The 22995-nt window shown below is 39.6% G+C and overlaps 2 protein-coding genes across 3 annotated transcripts in view; one reads left to right on the top strand and one right to left on the bottom strand.

Annotated features, from left to right (window-relative positions):
• The window catches only part of LOC144065539 (uncharacterized), a 63686-nt gene that overhangs the window by 27711 nt on the left and 12980 nt on the right, over nt 1-22995 (bottom strand). The gene's annotated exons all lie outside the window — the stretch shown is intronic.
• Nucleotides 1379-16832, top strand: LOC144065554 (uncharacterized). 2 transcript variants are annotated; one of them, XM_077588510.1, is made up of 3 exons: nt 1379-1639; nt 1769-1899; nt 13289-16832. In XM_077588510.1, exon 3 carries the CDS (start codon nt 13396-13398, stop codon nt 14989-14991), a length of 1596 nt encoding a protein of 531 aa, XP_077444636.1. In that variant the 5' UTR covers nt 1379-1639; nt 1769-1899; nt 13289-13395; the 3' UTR covers nt 14992-16832. The 2 variants fall into 2 exon arrangements, with proteins under 2 accessions (XP_077444636.1, XP_077444635.1); XM_077588509.1 differs by lacking the exons at nt 1379-1639; nt 1769-1899 and adding an exon at nt 9064-9469.

The following is a 22995-nucleotide window of genomic DNA, read 5'->3' as shown; positions in this document are numbered from 1 at the left end:
GGGCTGTCTCGCACTGTCTTTGCCGCATATCTGGATAAAACATGATTGTGCTGAATGGAGGTAGGTGTGTACGCGAGCACGGGTTCTCCTGTCTAGAATTTGGGGGACGCAGTCCACGCGAGATTTCCAAATATGTCGATAACTGCTGTTTGCTCGATTTTTGAATGTATTTTTTTTCTGAGGAAAAAATAAATAAAAACGAAAAACAAACAAGAAAAAAATAATTCAAAAACATAACGCCAAAAATACATTTTGAAAAACAAAAAACAAAAACCATCAGACAATAAATTAATTTGAAAAACGAAGAAAAAAATACTTTAAAAAAAACAACACCAAAGATGAATTAATTTGAAAAACGGCCAGGACTTTATTTTATTTTATTTTCAAGGTGAGTGCGATAAGCTTCCGTAAACCTGAACCCCATTAGAAAGAAATTAATTCAACATCACCTTTTATTTTGTCTCATGAAGGTCCCTAACATAATGAAACAAAAAATAAACAGCTCACTGAAATGAACATGGATGTAATCTTAAACTTGCTTTACTACACAACAGACAAACTGTTAGGGTTGCTTGGTTTTGTTATGCTTTTTCCCGCCTGGTTTCCTGTCTGAGTGATTGCCCATTGTGTTCAGCTGTCGTGTCTCCGCCCCCGGTGTATCCTTCCTCCCTCTTGTTTCCCAGGTGTTCCTAATTGTCTCGTCAACACATGTCAGTCTATTATAACCCCACTGACTGCTTTGTCATTGTTGGATCGTCTGCTGATTACCATGCCATGTTTCCACATTTTCCTCGATCCAACGTGGCGCTCCTCGTTCCTCGCTTTCCCGTGTCTCCCCTAGTCAGGTTTTGTTTTGTTATTTGACGCCAAGTCTTTTGTTAGTCTATTGCCTCCGGTTTAAGTTATTAAAGATTCGTTTGAGTACTACTTCCTTCTCCTTGCCTGCTTCACTGCAATTGGGTCCAAAATATGTAACACAAACGGAGCATATAACAATACCTATATACAGTAAATTCTCGTTATTCTGTGAGAACAGTGTCTCGCAGCCATTGTAAGCGTCTATTGGCTTATTTAAAAATCCGCTGCAATGCTCTGAAGAAGGGTAAGAGCAGCTCAAAAAAGCCCTGAATATAACTCTTGGCATTCCCAAGAATGCCAATGATGCCATGCATCTCTCCATGCTGGAAGGTAACTGAACATGATGACAAGATGGCAAAACATTTGCTCACGAATCAAGTCCAGTTTGGTTACATGTCACCTTCATCTCTCCCCCTTCAGGTTTTGATGAATGCATTGAGTCACAAGGAGAGCTACTCTTGCAGGATTCCTTCAAGGTCTGGGATTCAAGAATAGCCTTGAGCATGGGGAAAAATAGACAAATCTTCCTCTTGAAGTCCTTGGTGGTGTGCAAGGTGGTCAAGGATGCCTAGAGAACGAGTACATTTACAAGAAAAAAAACTCAATGTGTCATCCTTAACCCACTTTGTACCGATGCAATGTTCTCCATCAAAATGTTCATCATGCCATTTCTTCTATAGATGGCAGACATCAAGCTGACTGAGCACCTTAAAAGAGACCCCGCACGTTTGCTTTTTTAGTGGCCCACCGTTCCTGGAGGTCGAGCAACATTGTTCTGAAGGTTAGTTTCATTGTCAAGAATAAAAGTTCAGCAAGAATTATGGTCAACATTTTCATCAAAAAAGCACTGATTAAAAAGTGCTTGTTTTTCAAATTGTCTTAACATTTTAAACGTCCTCCTTGTCAATAGGCTTCCACGATTGAGACCAAGTTGGAATGAATTGGCCATATGCCAAAACTAATCCAGGAGCACACCACTGACCTGAGGGGGACAGTCAAGGAGACAAATACCAAGACGGCCAAGCTCCACAAGACGCCAAGGTAGGAAGCAGGGAAACTTCATACAATTCAAGAGGCATCTTGGTTCAGTAAAAGTGCCAAAAAGTATTACCGTAATTACTCGAATATAACGCGCACTCGAAAATAACACGCAGGTAATTTTGGGCCAAAAAAATCTGGAAAAACGCAGTACTCGAATATAGTGCGCACCTAAAATTTCCCGCTGACGAAAATCAGAAATCGTACCTTTTTTTCTTCGTTTCACGATTGTTTTGTTCAAACAAATTTATTCATTAGAATCCTTCAAATGAAGAGTTCCTCTCTCTCTTTGTCTGTCCTCTCATACATCTCTTCGTTGAGAATCCTATCAACGTCCACGCTTCCTTCATCCACTTCCTCTTCCTCCCACAACACATCATCCGATTGGCTTTACGAGATGACGTAAAATCCGTGCGTCAAAGTGAGTTTGACAATGCTTTTTTCGATCGAAAATTTGTAATTTATTTTAGTTATTGATTATAACACTGAACTGAGAGAGGGTGAACTGAGACGGGTACGAGGCTAGAGGGGGGCAGTGGTGGTCTCGGCTTTACGAGATGACGTAAAATCCGTGCGTCGGCTTCACGAGATGACGTAAAATCCGTGCGTCGGCTCTACGAGATGACGTAAAATCCGTGCATCAAAGTGAGTTTGACAATGCTTTTTTCGATCGAAAATTTGTAATTTATTTTATTCAATTCAATTTCAATTCAATTTATTTGGCAAGAAAAAGCACCAGGCTAAGGGCCATGTAACAAGACAAAAAAAAAAAAAAAAAAAAATATTGATTATAACACGCACCCCCAACTATTGGAATTAATTATATAGCAAAAATGTGCGTGTTATATTCGAGTAATTACGGTAGTTGACTCTTATAATCCCAAACCCCTAGCCCCCACAATGGACGCAAGTGTATGCACCACGCGAACACGCACTTGAACAATTGGTTTTCAAGGTGAGCAGTAAGAACTGGGCAAATGCGTGCCCAATTGTGTGCGTATGTTATTATCGCGCCGAGGCGTCGAAGCGCGATCAGGGAGATTCGGACCCGGGAGCGGGGAAGCAGGATAGAACGAGAAGGGCTGTTCTCATGTCAGTAGCTTTACTGACTCAAACGCTTTACAAAATAACAAGGGCTTGTATATGCCAAAACGTAACAGAACCGGAGTATGGGGAATAATACCTTGTAGCGATGTATGGTGTAACACGTAGTGTGTCACGCAAAAATTTACGCAGTGTCATGCAGGAACAATCCGACAATGACTAACCATTTGCGTGGTGCTTAAATACCCACATCAGGAAGTAATCACAGATTGATTGCAGCTGCTCTGACCTGACGGCAAGCCAGGAGGGACAAACGGGCCGCTCCTGACAGCGTACATGCGCGTCCGTATATTTCGTTTTAAGGGGACCCGTACAGTAATAACTTGACATAAGAGTGCCCCGACATACGAGGAATTTGAGATGCGAGTAAAATTGTGAGCAAATATTTAAGATTTAAGACAGGCGGCCCGGTGGATGAGTGGTTAATGTGTGGGCCTCACAGTGGGAGATGTGGGTTCAAATTCAGGTTGATTGACCTGTGTGCGTATAAGCCACCCCCTGATTCACAATTTTCAACTCCATATTCATGGTTTTAATAGGGACTACAAATGTTGAATGAAATCTTAACAAAAGACATTGCATGTGGTATTTCTGAGATACTGTATGAATCAAAAGCACATTATTAGGGTCAATATCATAAGGAAGTTAATATGCCTTTCTTTTTAAATGCAAAATATCAAATTATTCAATTTGAAAAAAGAAATGTCTATCTTGATGTGAACTTGATGATTTTTAATGACAGAAATTACAATTATCTTACCAGAAGTTTAAGATGTTCTGGTGGCCAATTTGCTTCTAATGTCGAAATATCTCAATCTTTTTTCGATGGCTCATATTACAAATGTGCAATCATTTCCTTTCAAAAAGGAAGTAACGTAAGCACAACCCCTAAGTGTGTCCGTAGTGGTAAAGTGTTCAAGTCAATGGGTGAAATAATAGCATGAGAGACACATTACGCAGGTTTCAAGGCTGATATTTTAACAATCGACCGCAAGACTTTCAATCAGCCTTAACAACTATTGGGATGTGCTGACATGGTAAACGCTAAAAACACATGTATTAAGGCTACTTGCTTCTGGCCAGTCAGGGCACATTTAACTAGGCAAGACGGCGGCGCCCTCGGTAAGATGGCGACGCCCTGAGCGAGCAGCAACGGGCACAAGTGAGTTTTTACAAGTTTTATGCAAGAAAAGTTTTTTTTCTTGAATTTCCTTCATAGACGTCAAAATAAATGTTGTTTAGTGTTTTATCTGTTGATCTTTTCTGTATTTTGAAATAAACATGTAGGCCGTTTGGCAGATATTACAGCAGAATAGAACAACTCCACCCTTATCTCAGTGAAGCACAATCAGAACCCTTTGAAATTGTGTAAGAGCATTGGGCAACAACAAAAAAAGGAGAGACTTAAAGAAGCAATGGTAATAATAAAAAAATAATCTATTGAGAATTAAATTCATAGGTATGGAATAAATATATATATGTAAGTAATGAGGGTACCACACTGTTAGAATACAGTTAACAGAGATTGATATTAGAGACCAGCTGATCGCAGGGCACAAGGAGACGGATAACCATACATACTCACACCCATACCTATGGGCAATTTAGTGTCCAATCAGCCTACCATGCATGTTTATTGGAATGTGGGAGGAAACCAGAGTACCCGGAGGAAACTCACCCAGGCCCAGGTAGTACATTCAAACTCCACACAGGTAGACATGACCTGGATTTGAACCCAGGACCCCAGAGCTGTGAGGCAGACGCGCTAACCACTCACCCCACCGGGCCGTCGCAATTTCTTATTTAAAAATAAATAAATATGATATAGATATGAATTTGTCTAGAAATATACCACAACTCCAATAAATAATATGATACAATAAATATTTCGAGCAAGCGAATATTTGGCGGATTCAAGATGGAACGTGGTGAATCTGTGATAGTAGGTATTTCTGTAAATACTTTAACTTTTCAGCTCCAATAGAACCAATTTAAGAAATCAAGTACAAACATTCAAACACAATAGATGGTTATTCTAGATTAAAATACAAAAACTATATTTTAAAAAATGCTGTCATTTTAAAGCCGGCTTTGTGTAGAAATAACAAGGTGAGAAACCCAAAACCATTTGTATTCATGTACAAATTCGAGCCCATCATCGACGTGTAGTCTAAACACATTGGACACAGAATGTTCGCCAAACATTTAGACTGAAACAAACCTTAAAAAGTCAGAAGGAGAACCTTAAGAGACAACTGTGTTGGTGTGGGAAGGGGTGATGATGGCTTCATCAGTTTATGAATGTAGAACAAATGTATTCTGTGAACTTCCTCACGTATGAAGTCGCATGCCGTGATTCTAGGCCTGGATGACCTGGCAAAAAAAAAAGTCTTTCAGAAATTTTGCTTACAAAATGTGTTCTCAGTTAATGACAACCTTAAGAAATGTTTCATTTTCCTTTATTATTCATTTCAAACGTGCATTTTCAGTAACTACTGATTGACAGTGACACATTAGTTTTTCCCAATTGCTAATTCAGAAAATCCAACTCACTAAAGCAAAAGGGCACATTCAATTAAACTTGCTCCCATTTGTCAAAACCTCAAACCCATTTCACTCATAAAATCAATTCACACCTCACAATCCTCCTTTCTCATAAATTGAAACTAAGTCACTGAATTTCACAACCTAAACACATTTTCATTCAGTTGTGGAACTTCTTCCACAACTTTTAAATTCATTCATTCATCTTTCATATTCCATACACCCACAAAAATGGGACCTGCAACCTTGAACAAAGCATGCATGCAGCAAATTTAGTTCCAATTGTCTCCAAATTTTATCTGTGAAAGTGCATAATTTTTAGTATGTGAGTAGTAAAAGTCGTAGACTACTAGGATTGACCCACCTTGCCTGGAAACTATGGAAATATCTTTTTATATATAGTACCACCAAAAATGGGACCAGCAACCAATGTTCCCTCTAAGCTGCGCGCTTGCGCAATTGCGCACTACTCTCGTCTTCTCCGTGCAGCAGCAATCATATGGCGCGCACAAAATTAAATCCAAACTTTTTTTTCCTCTTTCCTCATGATGGCGCCGTTCATGCGGCAGCCAGTGGCAGTAGCTCTGTCCGCTCTTATGTTTTTCGTGTTTTACAGCCCGTCTATCTTTTTTTTAAATTACATTCTAATATTTCTTAATACATTCCTTTTTACTTTACTGTGCAAATAGAAGAACAAGCGGCGAAATCAGGTGAGAACTGTCTAAATCTGCTGTGTGTGTGGTTGTGCGCGTGCGTGCGTGTGTGTCTAGTATGTGTGATCGTTTGTCTTCAACCTACACAATGGAGCAGGGGTAGGGAACCTATGGCTCAGGAGCCAAATGTGGCTCTTTCCATGGGTGCATATGGCTCTCCACGAACCTGTGAGGTAAAATTTGAAAATGAATGGTGAGAGAGCTGAGTCCCGAACATACTAATAGGAGCATCATTGTGGCGTTGACACTACCTCTACCACCACTTTAATCATAATTTTGTTTTTTATTACACTTCTGAATGCATGATATCATTGATACTGATTTATTAGCAACATCATAAAAATGTTGTCAAAAGAATTCCGAGACTTTTTATACTTAAAAGTGGTGAAAGGATAAAAAGATCACACATTTTCATGTAATTTTACTTTTCAATTCTGAGAATGGCTCTCAAGAAATAACATTAGAAAATATGAATTGTTTATGGCTCTCTCCGTCAAAAAGGTTCCCAAGCCCTGGACTGCAGTAAATGGAAATTAGCCCTCAGCTACAATCTTACATATATATGTTCATTAACATGAATATAAATATGTTCATTAATATGTGCTATCCCCTATTAAATAAATCAAAGCAAAAACATGGAAAAAAATATTGCATATAAATGGAAACTTGACTATCTCATGTGACACGTTCAGCAGAAAAGTCATTTGAACGAGAATGAGAAGTGAGAAGGACAGATGTGTAAAATAAGTTAAAATTTAAGTCGGATTTGTGCATATTCTAATGGCATTTATGAAAATGTTTTATTCATAGATATTTTTTTCATTCATTTTCTGAACCGCTTTATCCACTTTATCACTCGCAGGGGGTGCTGGAGCCTAGCCCTGCTGACTTTGGGCCAGGGGCGGGGGACACCCTGTATCGGTGGCCAGCCGATCGCAGGGCACAAGGAGACGGACAGCTATGCATACTCAGACCCAAACCTAGGGGCAATGTTAGAGTGTCCAATCAGTCTACAATGCATCTTTTTGGGATGTGGGAGGAAAACGAAGTACTCAGAGAAAACCCACGCAGGCCCAGGGAGAATATGCAAATTCAACACAGGTGGACCGACCTGGATTTGAACCCAGGAGCTGTGAGGCCGACGTGCGAACCACTCATCCGCCGGGCCGCCCATTCATAGATAATAATTATTACATTTTATTATTACTAAATCATGTATGTGTAGTAGACATGCACCTGCTTATGGCAGGTGTGATACTGGTGTGTGCCCATAGTGAGCAATGATGATGTTGCTCACACCGGTACTCAGTGTGCTCAGGGAGGTTGTCTTTCTGCCCAGACAAGCTAAAAATTAGAGCGAACATTGGGTGTAAGTGTGGATGGTTGTCTGTCTCCTTGTGCCCTGCGATCGACTGGCCACCGCGACCCGAGAGAGGATAAAGCCGTTCAGAAAATGAGAATCTCGGCTGAAATGTTTGCACTTCGCTTTTGGTCTCTTTAATTAAAACTCTTTAAGTATACCATGAATGTCCTGGTTTCCCTGCGATTGGCTCCACTCCCTCCTTCACCCCCACACTACGTGACATTATGACAAGTCAAATAAATGGGCTGGTAAATCGGGCTGCTGCTATTCTCCTTTTCACTCACTGCCACACCACAGGTAACTAAATTGTGGGAATCTAGACATTTTTTGCAGAGGCAATCATTTATTTGTGGAAAAAAAATCTTGCATCTTCATTCGCTTCAATTTTAAAGTCAAGCTTCCATGGAATTGCTACACTGATAATGGAAATTCCCCTTTTACATAACAATTGAGACGGACAATCATGCACACACACACACCCATACCTAGGGGCAATTTAGAGTCCAATCAACCTACCATGCATGTTTTGGGAATGTGGGAGGTAACCGAAGTACTCAGAGGAAACCCACGAAGGCCCAGGGAGAACATGCAAGCTCCACACAGATGGACATGACCTAGCTTTGAACCCAGGACCCCAGAGCTGTGAGGCTGACGCGCTAACCACTCACGCCAAAAATGTGTGCATTTAATTTAATATTCCTACACTTTTAAAATACAAAAAATCTCTGAATTCTTTAACAACATTGTTATGCCGTTGATTTGCAAAAAGGAGTCTCATAAAAAAAATTCATTATGGTTAAAGCGAAGCTAGAGGTACCGTCAGTGACACGGTGGTGTGCAAACGTGACACTCCTATTAGTGTGTTCGGGACTCAGCTCTCTCACCAGTGGTTTCACATTTTATTTTACAGGTTAGTGAAGAGCCATAAGCAATCCAACCAAAGGACCATAAACAGCCCATGAATTAATTGGCAGTGGTGGGATTTGGACCCACGCCTCCTGAGAGACTGGAACTTAAATCCATGGCTTAGACCACTTGTCCACACTACCTTGAATGAGGCTGAATGAGGGATTGTGGACTTGTAAATTTTGAAATAACGTTAAAAACACTTATATTAAAATATTAAAATGTGTTATTTGTTACTTGCAATAAGATCAACCACAATGTAACATTTAAACCAAATGTCCTTAAAATTACCTAACTTTTTCTCAAAATGTAGCTTTTCGATTTAGTGTCACGTCTAGCTAGACTCGAACTGGACTTCGAGCTGCTGTCTTCACGCTGTGGCATTAAGAGACCAAATTTAACATTATCGCCCCCTCTGTCTAAAATCTGAATTGAGAACTTGGTATTTTGAGGTATTGAGACAGTAGAGGGCGATAATGCTACAGTACGTTGGCTGCCAACAACCGTAAAACCTCAAGCGGAAGAAAAAGAAGAAGAAGAAGGGATTCGGGCGTTCATTTCTGCATGGCTAGGGTTTTAACTTTTTGTTTGTGCGCCTCTTGTTTCTCCTCAATTTAATTTAACTTAAATGAAACGAAACCTCGACAACATGCTCAACATTAAATAGTTTGTGGACTCGAACGTCAGTCCGTTTGTCTTCAATCCGTTTTGGGAGTCGTACTTTAGCCTAGCCTAGCTGGCAGCTAACAAAGGAACACGTCGTCTGCATCAGTACGTCGTCAAGCGAACAGAAAAAAAGTGTGAAAAATGTCTGGGAGAACGACGCCGGTTGCGGCAAAGTTTCAGAAGGAACTTTATGGCGTGAAAGAGGATCTCTCATGTCATCAACATTCTATTGTTTGCAAAATGATACAAGCTAAAGTTGTTCTTCACAAACTCGAAGGTACGTTCACTTTTGACGATCATAAATGCATGATAGACCGATATATACTTTACGTTACACAATTAATATTTCATAATGAAATATTTAACGGGGTGGCATTGTTGTTTCTGATCGTGACTTTACTGAATGAATCGAAGCACGACAGCGCATAGCATTATGGGTAGAACTGAGAACGTGCTACAATGATGAACCACTAGATGTCGCTAACTACTGAATATTAATTCCTATAATCTGTAACATCTTCCTTCCTTTAGATTACTGTTCTGCAGTGGCGGGCGGTGCATTTTCTGGTAGCGCCTTCAACGTATCAATCCAACCCTCAAAAACTATTTTATGGCTATAAAACCTCTACTGCAGCTACAACTGCGACACATAAAAAATAATCAATAAATTAATGCACAAAAATGGGATAAAATCCACTTCCTAGCAGCATTTCATGATTAAATACAAATACTGGAGCTTTTCAGACATTAAAACCAGCCCAGGGGGGTGATTTTCCCGGGAAAAGACAGCGATGAACGTCAATGGCGTACGGGCAAACATTGCCCGAAAATGGGGTAAAATCCAACCGAACAGCATTTATTGATTAAATACAAATACTGGAGCTTTTTAGACATTAGATCCGGGCCCGGAGTATCATTTCCCCGGTAAAAAGACAGCGATGAATGTCGATACGTCCATACGTGAAATGACAAAAAATGCACTAAAATTAGGTAAAATCCACTTCCTAGCAGCATTTATTGATTGAATACAAATACTGGAGCTTTTGAGACGTTACAACCAGGCCAGGGGGGTGATTTCCTTGGGAAAAGACAGCGATGGATGTCAATGGCGAAACGGCAAAAATTGCACTAAAATGGGATAAAATCCCCATCCTAGCAGCATTTGGTGATTAAATACAAACACTGGAGCTTAAATACATACACTGGAGCTTTTCAGATATCAGAACCGGGCCCACAATTGAAATATTATTTAGGAATATAGCCATATTATACTCACCCAAAATCTTTTTTACACAATATCCATCCTCCTTTCTTTCTTCCTTCTTTCCCATCGCCATCGAAGGTAATGATGAAAGTCGAGCCTGTCCTGTCATATTTCCGGCATAGTCCGTTTTGAAAATGGCTTTAAATCAACACAACAATATATTTGCTTGTGCAGCTAAGTTAGCGCACTGAAAGTGGAACGCACACCCCATTTTCCCGGCTGTAACAGGCTTGCTAGCTTCGGAGTTGACCGCCCTTTCTTAATGATGTCCATTTTTTTTATGGAAAAGTCCGTCTGGAAAATAGCTTGGTGAGCAAATCTGCAACAGAATCCATTCGTTTTTGCCTGTTTTTGCTGTGAGTCGGCCATTGTGGGTGGAGTTTGCGATCTCTGGCTGCCTCACTATGGCTTTGGCCCGCCTACTAGCCAATCATAGTTGGTGAAAGCAATGACGTATCCCAGCCAGCAAAATGCTAATGCGTATGAAAAAGCATTGTGGGGTTGCAACTCGAAATCTGATTGGTTAAAAGCAACAGTCTAGTTTAATGCAGCAGAGCCCGCATAACTGATTGTGAAGGCTTTGAGGCAGATCTGATCTGGCAACAAATAATGGCTGAAATGTGATTGGTTAAATGCTTCAATATGAAAACACACATCTGGAAGCAGTGCAACCAGGGGGGAAAGCAATGAAAGGAAGCTAACAGACCATTTCGAATAATAAGTATTGATGGACAAAATACAATATGATTCAGATATTTCTTAGGCCAGCAGAGAAGGCCTTGAAGGCCCTGCCGGCCCGCCACTGCCCTTTGGCGAAAGCATTTAAACTAAATTAAAATCTAAAACATAAGAGAATGTTTACAATGAAAAGGCTCCAAAAAAATTTGACAAATTTTAAGGAGTTACATCACCAGTGAAGAAACTTTTCTGACCCATAGTGCCATACTTTGAAAAATGCACCTATAAACAGTTTTCAACTCATGTTGCTGTTTACGAGAATACTACAGTAGTAAGTACAGACGCTCCCCTCTTACGAACATTCGACTTACGAACAACGGTACATACGAACATGTCTGAAAATTGCGTTTATGTCGAAAAATGTTCGTAAGTTCGATTTTGTATTGCGCGCCTTTTTCCGATTAGTGCTTCTTTCCGCCACTAATACCGACGCCTGGCGCTGTGAGTGCTCAGTTCACCCAGCATCCACCTTCCTCTGCCCAGTTCGTTGCAGTGCGTAAGTGCGTGACGTATCTCCAGTGCGCAAAGAACCTTTTTCATTTTTATCATGAAATATCTCGTGCAGCCATTATTCAATATGGTTAGTGAAAAGTGAAAGGCTTCTAGTGAGGGAGGTGCAAGGAAGTGGCAAGCCATTTCATTTGAAACAAGTGGCAATAATAACGAAGCTTGATGCGCGTGAGAGTGGTGAGCGTTGCACGGGCATACAACTTGAATCGTTCGACCGTCAGAACCATTTATAAACAGAAAGATCGAGCAGCAGGACCCAAATATTGAACGTTGCACAAAGTTTGCAAATCAATTGAATGATGCCATACAGTGCTACCGCATCATTTATGATGAAAAAAAGAAGAAAATTGCAATCGTCGTTAGATCGCTTCTTTCGGCCAGTTTCTAATACATAAATCTCTCTCTATACAGTACTGTACATATTCTCTCCATTTTATAAAATGTTTTTTAGTACAAACCAATATGTGTTATTTATACAAGCCTTAAACATACAAATGCACTTATATAAATGTTGGAGTAATCATTATTATAAATGTGTTTTAAATTTTATTAGGGGGATCATGTGCAAATTTATAATATAGGGGGGAATGTTGGAGTAATCATTATTATAAATGTTTGCAATGAATATAAAGCCTTATAATATACATGCTTACTATATTAATCAATATATCTGCTTATTAGGAATAGTAATGCTCATCCTAAATGTGTAACTATATTAAACTATATATATATATATATATATATATATATATATATATATATATATATATATATATATATATGTGTTGATAGCTTTTATGTTAGAGTTAGAATTAATATGTGCTTTCAACGAAGACAAACGCTTACTCCAAGGTCGCTCTCCAGGACAGCTGGGTCCAGCGAGAGATACAAGTTCGCAAGGACATAAAACAATACACTGAGTACTTGCTCCGAGGACTGATTACTGGAAGATACGCCTCAACCCTTTCCCCAGATGCAAGTTCGCAATGAAGATCTGTGAAGGACGCTTAAATTGTTGTTGGTTCAGCGGATGGCTATCAGGCATATTGTTTTAATTTGTGACGCTAGGTTTGCTTGATTATGGAATTGTTTTGTTTCTTGCTTACGCAATTGGATCGAATCGATAACCTTGTAATTGTTTTGATTTGAGGCCTTAAATGGGCAGGACATAATGCCACTCGTTAGAATAATCTTGACCGGACGAGCGGGAGGATGTATTCTCTTCTTGCAAGAATTAAATGGTGATGTGACTACAGATGCCTTTTTTATTGAAAGCTGAATTGGAAATACCTAAGGATAAACGTACAATTGGATGAACCTAACAATAAACCTTCAATATACTTATATAGGCCTTAAACATAAATTATAATACAAAATATAGCACTGAATCAACTTACAAACAAATTCAACTTATGAACAATCGCTCGGAACCTAACTCGTTCGTAAGTAGGGGAGCGTCTGTACTGCATTGTGACGAAATGGATGTATGGTGCCCTCTTCCATTTGGTTTCATTTCTGTGAACAAGAAATTCAGTCATTTTATAATTGGAAAATGGTTAATCATTTATCTTCGTGTCTTTGCAGGTTTCAGAAATGATCTTGGTGCTTATGGGCATAAGTCTGTTGACCTTGAAGGGCAAGTTGAGCTCCCCCAAATCAAAGAGGAGGAGCCAGAGTTCCCTCAACATCAAATGGGAGATGAGCAACTTCCAATCAAAAAGGAGGAAGATGATTCCACCTGGTCACTTGGTGAGTTCGTGAAGAGGGAAAATGTTCGGGGCGTGGCCAGCGGAGGGGCGGAGCCTGCAAACACCACAACATGGCCCCGAATTAAAAAGGAGGAGCCAGAGTTCCCTCAACAGTGCAAAAGAGAAGAGCAACCTCCAATCGAAAATGAGGAATGTGTCAAATGGTCAACTGGTGAGCCTTTCAAGAGTGAAGATGATCTGGGCGTGGCCAACAGAGGGGCGGAGCTTCTGAGCGGCAGCTCAACAGATGGATGGCGAGCAGAAAATTTAATTGCTCCTTTATCAGATGACAACACTTTGCTTTTTGACGATGATGATGTTGAAGATGTTAAGAAAAATCCCAGTGGCGACAAACTCTGCAAATGCTTTCAGTGTGGGAAAACTTTTGGGAAAAAGTCTTCTTTGAAAACGCATATGAGGAGCCACACTGGGGCAAAACCCCTATCATGTACAGTTTGTGGTAAAACATTTACACAGAAGGGACACTTAATTAGTCATGCAAGAACACACACAGGCGAAAAACCATTTTCGTGTTCAGTTTGTGGTAAAACATTTACAGAGAAGGGAAATGTAAAAATACACACAAGCACCCACACTGGTGAAAAACCATTTTCGTGTTCGGTTTGCGGTAAAGCCTTTTCTCATAAGCAAGTTTTACAAATACACTCAAGAACCCACACTGGTGAAAAACCATTTTCGTGTTCAGTTTGTGGTCAAAGATTCACACAGAAGAAAGACTTAAATAGTCATGCAAGAACACACACAGGTGAAAAGCCATTTTCGTGTTCATTTTGTGGTCAAAGATTCACACGGAAGGCAGACTTAATTAGTCATGCAAGAACACACACTGGTGAAAAAACATTTTCGTGTTCAGTTTGTTGTCAAAGATTCACACGGAAGGGAAGCTTAATTAGTCATGCAAGAACACACACGGGTGAAAAGCCATTTTCATGTTCAGTTTGTGGTAAAACATTTACAGAGAAGGGAAATTTAAAAATACATACAAGAACCCACACTGGTGAAAAACCATTTTCGTGTTCAGTTTGCGGTAAAACCTTTTCTCAAAAGCACCACTTAGAAGACCACACAAGAACCCACACTGGTGAAAAACCATTTTCGTGTTCAGTTTGTGGTCAAACATTCACACGGAAGGGAATCTTAATTAGTCATGCAAGAACCCACACTGGTGAAAAACCATTTTCGTGTTCAGTTTGCGGTAAAGCCTTTTCTCAAAAGCACCACTTAGAAGACCACACAAGAACCCACACTGGCGAAAAACCATTTTCCTGCTCAGTTTGTGGTCAAGCCTATTCTCTAAAGCAACATTTAAAAAGACACGTGATAACCCACACTGGCAAAAAAACATTTTCCTGCTCAGTTTGTGGGCGAACATTTTCCCATAGGAGAAGCTTAAAAGAACACTTATTAACCCACACTGAAGAACAATGTTTTCCTGCTCAATTAAAAAGCTACACAATTGAAAAACTATATACTATAAATATATGGACAAATACTAAAATTGTTATCACGACAAAATAAAATAAATCAGTCGATAGGACAACTACGCCAAGCAGCCCCAGACTCTACTATTTCCCGTAGATAAAGTTCTGCGTAGTGACTGCTGGGATATAGAGTTCTTAATACACCCAGTTCTTCAATACACTTAGTATGACGGCGAGCACACTAATTTGGTGCTCACCGTCATTTCGGCTGTATTTACAAAAGAAATCCTGCCGCTAAATGTTGGCGTCAACAGAGCATTCAAAGCTAGACTGTGAATTATATATATACAACTACGCCAAGCAGCCCCAGACTCTACTATTTCCCGTAGAAAAAGTACTGCGCAGTGACTGCTGGGATATAGAGTTCTTCAATACACTCAGTATGACGGCGAGCACACTAATTTGGTGCTCGCCGTCATTTCGGCTATATTTACAAAAGAAATCCTACCGCTAGATGTTGGCTTCAACGGAGCATTCAAAGGTAGACTGCGAACTATATAAATATATTTATATATATATATATTTATATATATATATTTATATATATATATATATATATATATATATATACAGTGGTACCTCGACATACGATCTTAATCCGTTCCGGGACTGAGCTCGTATGACAAGTTTCTCGTAACTCGAGGTAAAGTTTCCCATTGAAATGAATGGGAAACAAATTAATTCGTTCCAACTCTCTGAAAAAAACACCAAAAACAGGATATTGGATTGAAAAAAATGTTTTATTTCTTATAATTCGCCATATATTGACAAAGTAATAAATAACGAGTGGTTTAATAGAAATAAAGTGTTTAATCTAACTAAAATTGGGCGGATTTCGCCGAGGGGAGAGAGAGACGCACAAAAGGGGCGGGGGGCTTCGGTTTGTTTTCAACACGACGCACTCGTAAACAGAACAAACACTCCACCCTCACGTTCGCTATCCATGGGCTGTTTGCTGTCGTACTATTCCCTTCAAAATATTCCGAAAATGATGCACACAAATGTCCTCACAATCGGAGAACGCACGACCACTTGCCAACGAGCAGCAAGCAGTCAGCGATCGCCCCGCTGCTCATGCGAGCTACAGGGGCGCTGGCTAGCGGCTCCTTTTAGCTTGTAGCATCTGTGTTTGCATCCCCTCGAACGGCGACTATGATAGAGTTTCTACCGGGGATGCTGTTGCGAGCCAGTGCCCCCGATGTTCTTATGAGCAGCCAACGAGCAGAGTCTTTTATCAGCGATCGCCCCGCTGCTCATGGTAGCTTCGGGGGCGCTGGCTAGCGGCTCCTTTTAGCTTGTAGCATCTGTGTTCGCATCCCCGGGGATGCTGTTGCGAGCACGAGTATACTTCATTACCCAGAAAGCCCTCTTTTCCCCGCGCATGGGCGTTGTGCGTTTCCTGGTCTGAATAGCTCATCCGGTGCTCGTAAATATTGTTATACGTACACGAAAGATATGCAAAAAAAAATGCCATGGCCACCTGGCTTGGTCGCATAACGAAATTTTGACCGCATCACGGGCGAATTATTCGATCGAAATTTCCCCCGTAAGACGAGCATTCCGTATGACGAACGGTCGTATGACAAGGTACCACTGTATATATATATATATATATATATATATATATATATATATATATATATATATATATATATATATATATATATATATATATATATATAATATATTATATAATAACTCAAAGCTTGCCCTCATTCCCGGAGGCTTAAGAACTACAACCGCTCGACCCGGTGTTTTGGAAGACTCATTTGGGCAATTGTTGAATTCGGACACAGAAAATGAGGACTTTGATGGATTTGTGGGTGATGATGACATAAGTAAGTTGTAAAATGTCTAAATAAAGTACAACCAAACTCAGTTTTGCTTCCGTTACCTTTTTAAAAACGTGTTTTTAGCGTGTGGGTGTAGCGTGCAAGAACTATATTTCCCAGCAGTCACTGCACACCGGAACCCGGAAATAGGCTACTTCCGGTAGCCGGCGCTATTGCGTTTCGATGTTCATCCATATATAATATATATGCGTCTAAAAAACGGTGCATGCTTTGTGTGTTTAAAATACAGAAATAGCACCCGTTACTGACACTGCGGCTAAAAATACGATGCGCCGAATAGTCGTGAAAATACGGTACCCACGTCGGTCAGAAACCCTTTTTCTGCTCAGCTTCTTGCCAGAGATTTAGTTGTAAGGATAGACTTAAAAGATGCAAATGTGTTGTGATAAGCTGTGGCCAATCACAGCTTTGCTTGATTTTTCAATTTCTGTATGAAAGATCATTGTTAGTGAAGTATAATTGTATTTTGCATTCTGAAAATCTTGTTTACACTTTTTAATGTGTAATATCGATCCACACGATTCAAATCCAGTAATACCTTAAGATACGAGCTTACTGCGGGGTCGAGCTAGTATATCAATTTACTCGTATCTCAAGTCAATTCTTCCCATAGAAATGAACAAAATACAAATTAATCCATTTCCATCCTAAAAAAAAAACACCCAAATTTGTTTTAATTTACTACCGACTCACAATTGGAACCATCTGGTATGCGCTCATCTCAAATTTGTCTCGTATGTTGGAACACTTGTATGTCAAGGTATTACTGTATAAGAAAATTAAGTGTCGTTGAAGATTTTATTTAATTTACTATCTAAATAATATGGAAAATGTCGTCACAGTTAAAGACATGCCTAAGAAATTTGAAAAATTGCAGTTTTTGTCTATTGAATTTGCTAGCAAATCCAATAAGAATATTGAGTGGTATTCAAACATGATACATTTGAATGAAAATGATTGATATATTGAATCTAGGATCTAAGAAACATGATTAGAAATATGGTGTGAAAGATAATGAATTTGCTCAAAATAAATAAATAAGTTGTACAATGTCCTTATACTTTTGTCATATTATAAGATGAATCACGATTTTAAACTGATTTAACGTGTCATTTTTTTGGTAGTTCGAATAAAACTCTTTTGGGGGAAAATACTTTTTGGGTCTTTTTGTTGAAAAATCAGCCTTCCAAATTCAAAGGTGACAAAAAAGAGAATCGTTATTTGCTCAGATTTAATGAATACATTAATTTGAACAATTTGACAAATTAATATATAAAAGATTGTTTTCTTTCTACAGGAGTGAAAATACGCTAACTTCATTATCTGAAATTAACGGTAAATTGATTTTATCTTTTTGATGTTGAAGGGGATAATTGGGAGATATGTAACTAGATTTTTATTTTATGTGCAACTATTGGAAAAACATCGAGTAAGAAAGTTTTATAGGAGATGATAGACAAACTACAAAGGGAATGTAATGTTAAATGTTTGCAAAAAACTACTAGATTGGGGTATTGCTCATTTCAAACAACTGCGCGATACACATTATTGAATGAATTTGGAGTTTTTGATTAGCATGCATTTTATGTGGCTTAATTGCTGTAAAGGGTACAGGCTTAATATATTAATCCTTGCCAACAGGGGGAGATTGTGATTCAATTCTATTGAAAAATATACTGTTAGGGTTATTAGTCTTACATTATTATATATTTGCTCGCAATGAAGTACGCTTTGCTTTACTTAGCTCATTAACACAAGAAAAGTTATTATAGTCTACATCTGCTTGCAATGAAGTAAATGCTTTGCTCCTTAGTTAGACCAAACAACAGGAAGGTCGAATCCTTTTGGACTGCTGGGATGTGGAGAAGAACCTTCGTCTCTACATGACCTTCATTTGTTTTGAGAGCTAAAACTTGTATTGTAACTAGGGTCCTTTACTATTGACTTCTCACTCCTATTTTCCCAACCCTCCCTTGAGAGCTGAGACCTCCATTGTAACTATGGTCCTTGAAGCTAAAACAGGGAAAAGATGCGTGTAACGTGAGAATGAACCTGGACAGAGACGAGTCGATTCGATTCTCTCTTGCAAGAATTTCACAGAGGATTGCCCCATCTCTTTATTTGTGCGGGCATTTGAGAATGCCTATTGGTGAACTTATCATACCACTACTAGGATCCAAGGGTGAAGAGATCATCCTGCCTTTAACTTCCCCGGTAGCCACTAAGTGCTACTCATTGACTATAACTCATTCCTTAATCTATGCTCCAAAGTTCCCTGTCAACTTGATGGGCGGGGACTTTCTTATAAAGATGTGTCCTGTCCAGATGGACATTAACTCCAAGACTCTCCTGCAAGGCACCACCAAGCAACTGCCCCAATCTTTGCTGTGTAAGATATAGTCGCCAGTTGGCTTAATAATTGTTTGTTCATGTTGCGCCATGTGGCCAAACTCGCTTTACAATTGTTTGTCAAGATCGTAAAATGTAAGATAGACTGGCCAAACTGGCTTTACAATTGTTTGTTAAGATCGTGGAACGTAAGATAGGCTAAATAGCGGGCTTTGCAATTGTTAGATCGTTGAATGTAAGATAGGCTAACTAGCTGGCTTTGCAATTGTTTGTCAAGATCGTGGAATGTAAGATAGGCTAATTAGCTGGCTTTGCAATTGTTTGCTTGTATTGTGCGATGTGGCCAACTAGCTTAATAATTGTTTGTTCGAATCGCGCGATGTAAGATAGGCTGCAGCAGTTTGTGTGAGCTATAAAAATATCGTTTTTGCATACAACTTAGCCCTGCAAATGTCTAACCATATCAGCCTAAAGTTTTGTTTACATAAACTTTGTCCAACATCAATGTCTTAGAAATATTTCCCTGTTTTCCTATATAAAGACTGACCCACTGTTCATTCGGAGAGATAGTTGCAAAGGACACCACGCTGAGTGGTTCACCACTGTTAGAGCTCTCTCTCCATCTTGCAGTCTGGTAATAAACCTATTTCCTTTAAATTGATCTCACTTTTTCTGTGCCTATTCCTGAAGTTGTATTACAGATCTATCAGCTGACATCTACTGGGCTCGCATTGACACCGACTCCGACGGCTGGAAACAAGCCGAACACTACTGGCCTTTGTGACTGCCCTGGGTACGGCACCTACGTACATATGATTTGGTTTCTGACTGCTTGCATTGCACGCTCTACTATGATAGGCAAGGTAATGAGGTCTATACTGATTCGTTACAAACAATTGAAGGACACACTTGGCAAATACATTGTGGCGATTTGTTTATTGGTAACCCGGAGTGGCTTTTAATACACATTTGTCTGATGAACAATTAAAATGGTACATGAAGGATAACCCACCAGATCTCCCCATGTCACCATCTCATCCACATGTTTCCATGATGATATCTCCTCACTCAGCTAAAGACCTTGGGCCCTTTGTATGAGAATACATGTTGGCTAAGGATTGGAAACCCACCATAACTCAATCTTTGTTTTATTCTCCATTTCTTGATGTTTATTGTGTCCAATCTGAAAAAGTCAAACCATGCTTCATTTTGGAGCATCGACTGTTGGAAGACACCATGGTTGTGAAACAATGGACAGTGACATGGCCTCAATGGTTCTCGCTGACCTGCCAGACACAATTTGTTCCGTTACTCCTACAGACATGGGCTTGTGTAACGTTGCTTTTGCACTTTTCACATGACTTCCAATCCCGTGCATGTCGAAAGCAATTTTTATAATTCACCTGTTCATTTCAGTAAATACTACAATGACATTGAAAAATACATTTTTTAAAAGGTACTTAGTCAAGTGAAAACAACAGTGGCTGAGGATGCCAATCACATTTTTGGATCATTATTCATTAAAAAAAGGAATACTTTTTGTCACTTTTACTGAAGCAGGATGCCTCTTGAATTGTATGAAGTTTCCGTGCTTCCTACCTTGGCGTCTTGTGGAGCTTGGCAGTCTTGGTATTCGTCTCCTTGACTGCCCCCCTCAGGTCAGTGGTGTGCTCCTGGATTAGTTTTGGCATATGGCCAATTCATTCCAACTTGGTCTCAATCGTGGAAGCCTATTGACAAGGACAACGTTTAAAATGTTAAGACAATTAGAAAAACAAGCACTTTTTAATCAGTGCTTTTTTGATGAAAATGTTGACCATAATTCTTGCTGTACTTTTATTCTTGACAATGAAACTAACCTTCAGAACAATGTTGCTCGACCTCCAGGAACGGTGGGCCACTAAAAAAGCAAACGTGCGGGGTCTCTTTTAAGGTGCTCAGTCAGCTTGATGTCTGCCATCTATAGAAGAAATGGCATGATGAACATTTTGATGGAGAACATTGCATCGGTACAAAGTAGGTTAAGGATGACACATTGAGTTTTTTTTCTTGTAAATGTACTCGTTCTCTAGGCATCCTTGACCACCTTGCACACCACCAAGGACTTCAAGAGGAAGATTTGTCTATTTTTTCCCATGCTCAAGGTTATTCTTGAATCCCAGACCTTGAATGAATCCTGCAGGAGCAGCTCTTCTTGTGACTTAATGCATTCATCAAAACCTGAAGGGGGAGAGATGAAGGTGACATGTAAGCAAACTGGACTTGATTCGTGAGCAAATGTTTTGCCATCTTGTCATCATGTTCAGTTATCTTCCAGCATGGAGAGATTCATGGCATCATTGGCATTCTTGGGAATGCCAAGAGTTATATCCAGGGCTTTTTTGAGCTGCTCTTACCCTTCTTCAGAGCATTGCAGCGGATTTTTAAATAAGCCAACAGACGCTTACAATGGCTGCGAGACACTTCTCACAGAATAGCGAGAATTTACTGTATTGTTATATGCTCCGTTTGTGTTACATCTTTTGGATCCAATTGCAGTGAAGCAGGCAAGGAGAAGGAAGTAGTACTCAAACGAAACTTTAATAACTTAAACCGGAGGCAATAGACTAACAAAAGACTTGGCGTCAAATAACAAAACAAAACCTGACTAGGGAAGACACGGGAAAGCGAGGAACAAGGAGCGCCACGTTGGATCGAGGAAAATGTGGAAACATGGCATGGTAATCAGCAGACGATCCAACAATGACAGCAGTCAGTGGGGTTATAATAGACTGACACGTGTTGACGAGACAATTAGGAACACCTGGGAAACACAAGAGGGAGGAAGGATACACCAGGGGCGGAGACACGACAGCTGAACACAATGGGCAATCACTCAGACAGGAAACCAGGCGGGAAAAAGCATAACAAAACCAAGCAACCCTAACAGTTTGTCTGTTGTGTACTAAAGGAAGTTTAAGATTACATCCATGTTCGTTTCAGTGGGCTGTTTATGTTTTGTTTCATTATGTTAGGGGACCTTCATGAGACAAAATAAAAGGTGATGTTGAATGAATTTCTTTCTAATGGGGTTCAGGTTTACGGAAGCTGATCGCACTCACCTTGAAAATAAAATAAAGTCCTGGCCGTTTTTCAAATTAATTCATCTTTGGTGTGGTGTTGTTTTTTTGAAGTATTTTTTTCTTTGTTTTTCAAATTAATTTATTTTCTGAGGGTGTTTTTCTGTGTTTTTCAAAATGTATTTTTGGCGTTATGTTTTTGAATTATTTTTTTCTTGTTTGTTTTTCGTTTTTATTTATTTTTTCCTCAGAAAGAAAATACATTCAAAAATCGAGCAAACAGCAGTTATCGACATATTTGGAAGTCTCGCGTGGACTGCGTCCCCCAAATTCTAGACAGGAGGACCCGTGCTCGCGTACACACCTACCTCCATTCAGCACAATCATGTTTTATCCAGATATGCGGCAAAGACAGTGCGAGACAGCCCAGTCATCAAGTCACCTTAATGACAAGTACACTTCTAAGTTTCCTCTCGTATAGAATTTGAAACCCCTCTTCTTGGCCAGTCTGTAGTCAAACATTCATTTGGAAGGAAAACTTAAAGCATCACACAACAAACCCACACATGCGCAAAGACCTTTTCAAACATTCAGTAAGAGAGCAACTTTTTGCTCAGTTTGTTGCCAATGTTTTATTCCTAAGGACAGGAATTTATTTTCTCATATTTAGATGTAATTTTCGATTGTTTTCACTTTTTTTTACCTGTCTTGTTCAGTTTTTTTTTTAACTGGTACTGTATTTTCTTTTTGTTGAGAACATGCTCTCAAAGCGTATGAAAC

Source organism: Stigmatopora argus, chromosome 20 (genome assembly GCF_051989625.1).
Source record: "Stigmatopora argus isolate UIUO_Sarg chromosome 20, RoL_Sarg_1.0, whole genome shotgun sequence".
Lineage (NCBI taxonomy): Eukaryota > Metazoa > Chordata > Actinopteri > Syngnathiformes > Syngnathidae > Stigmatopora > Stigmatopora argus.
Note: the sequence above shows the minus strand (reverse complement) of the source record. Positions and strands in the feature narration are given on the sequence as shown.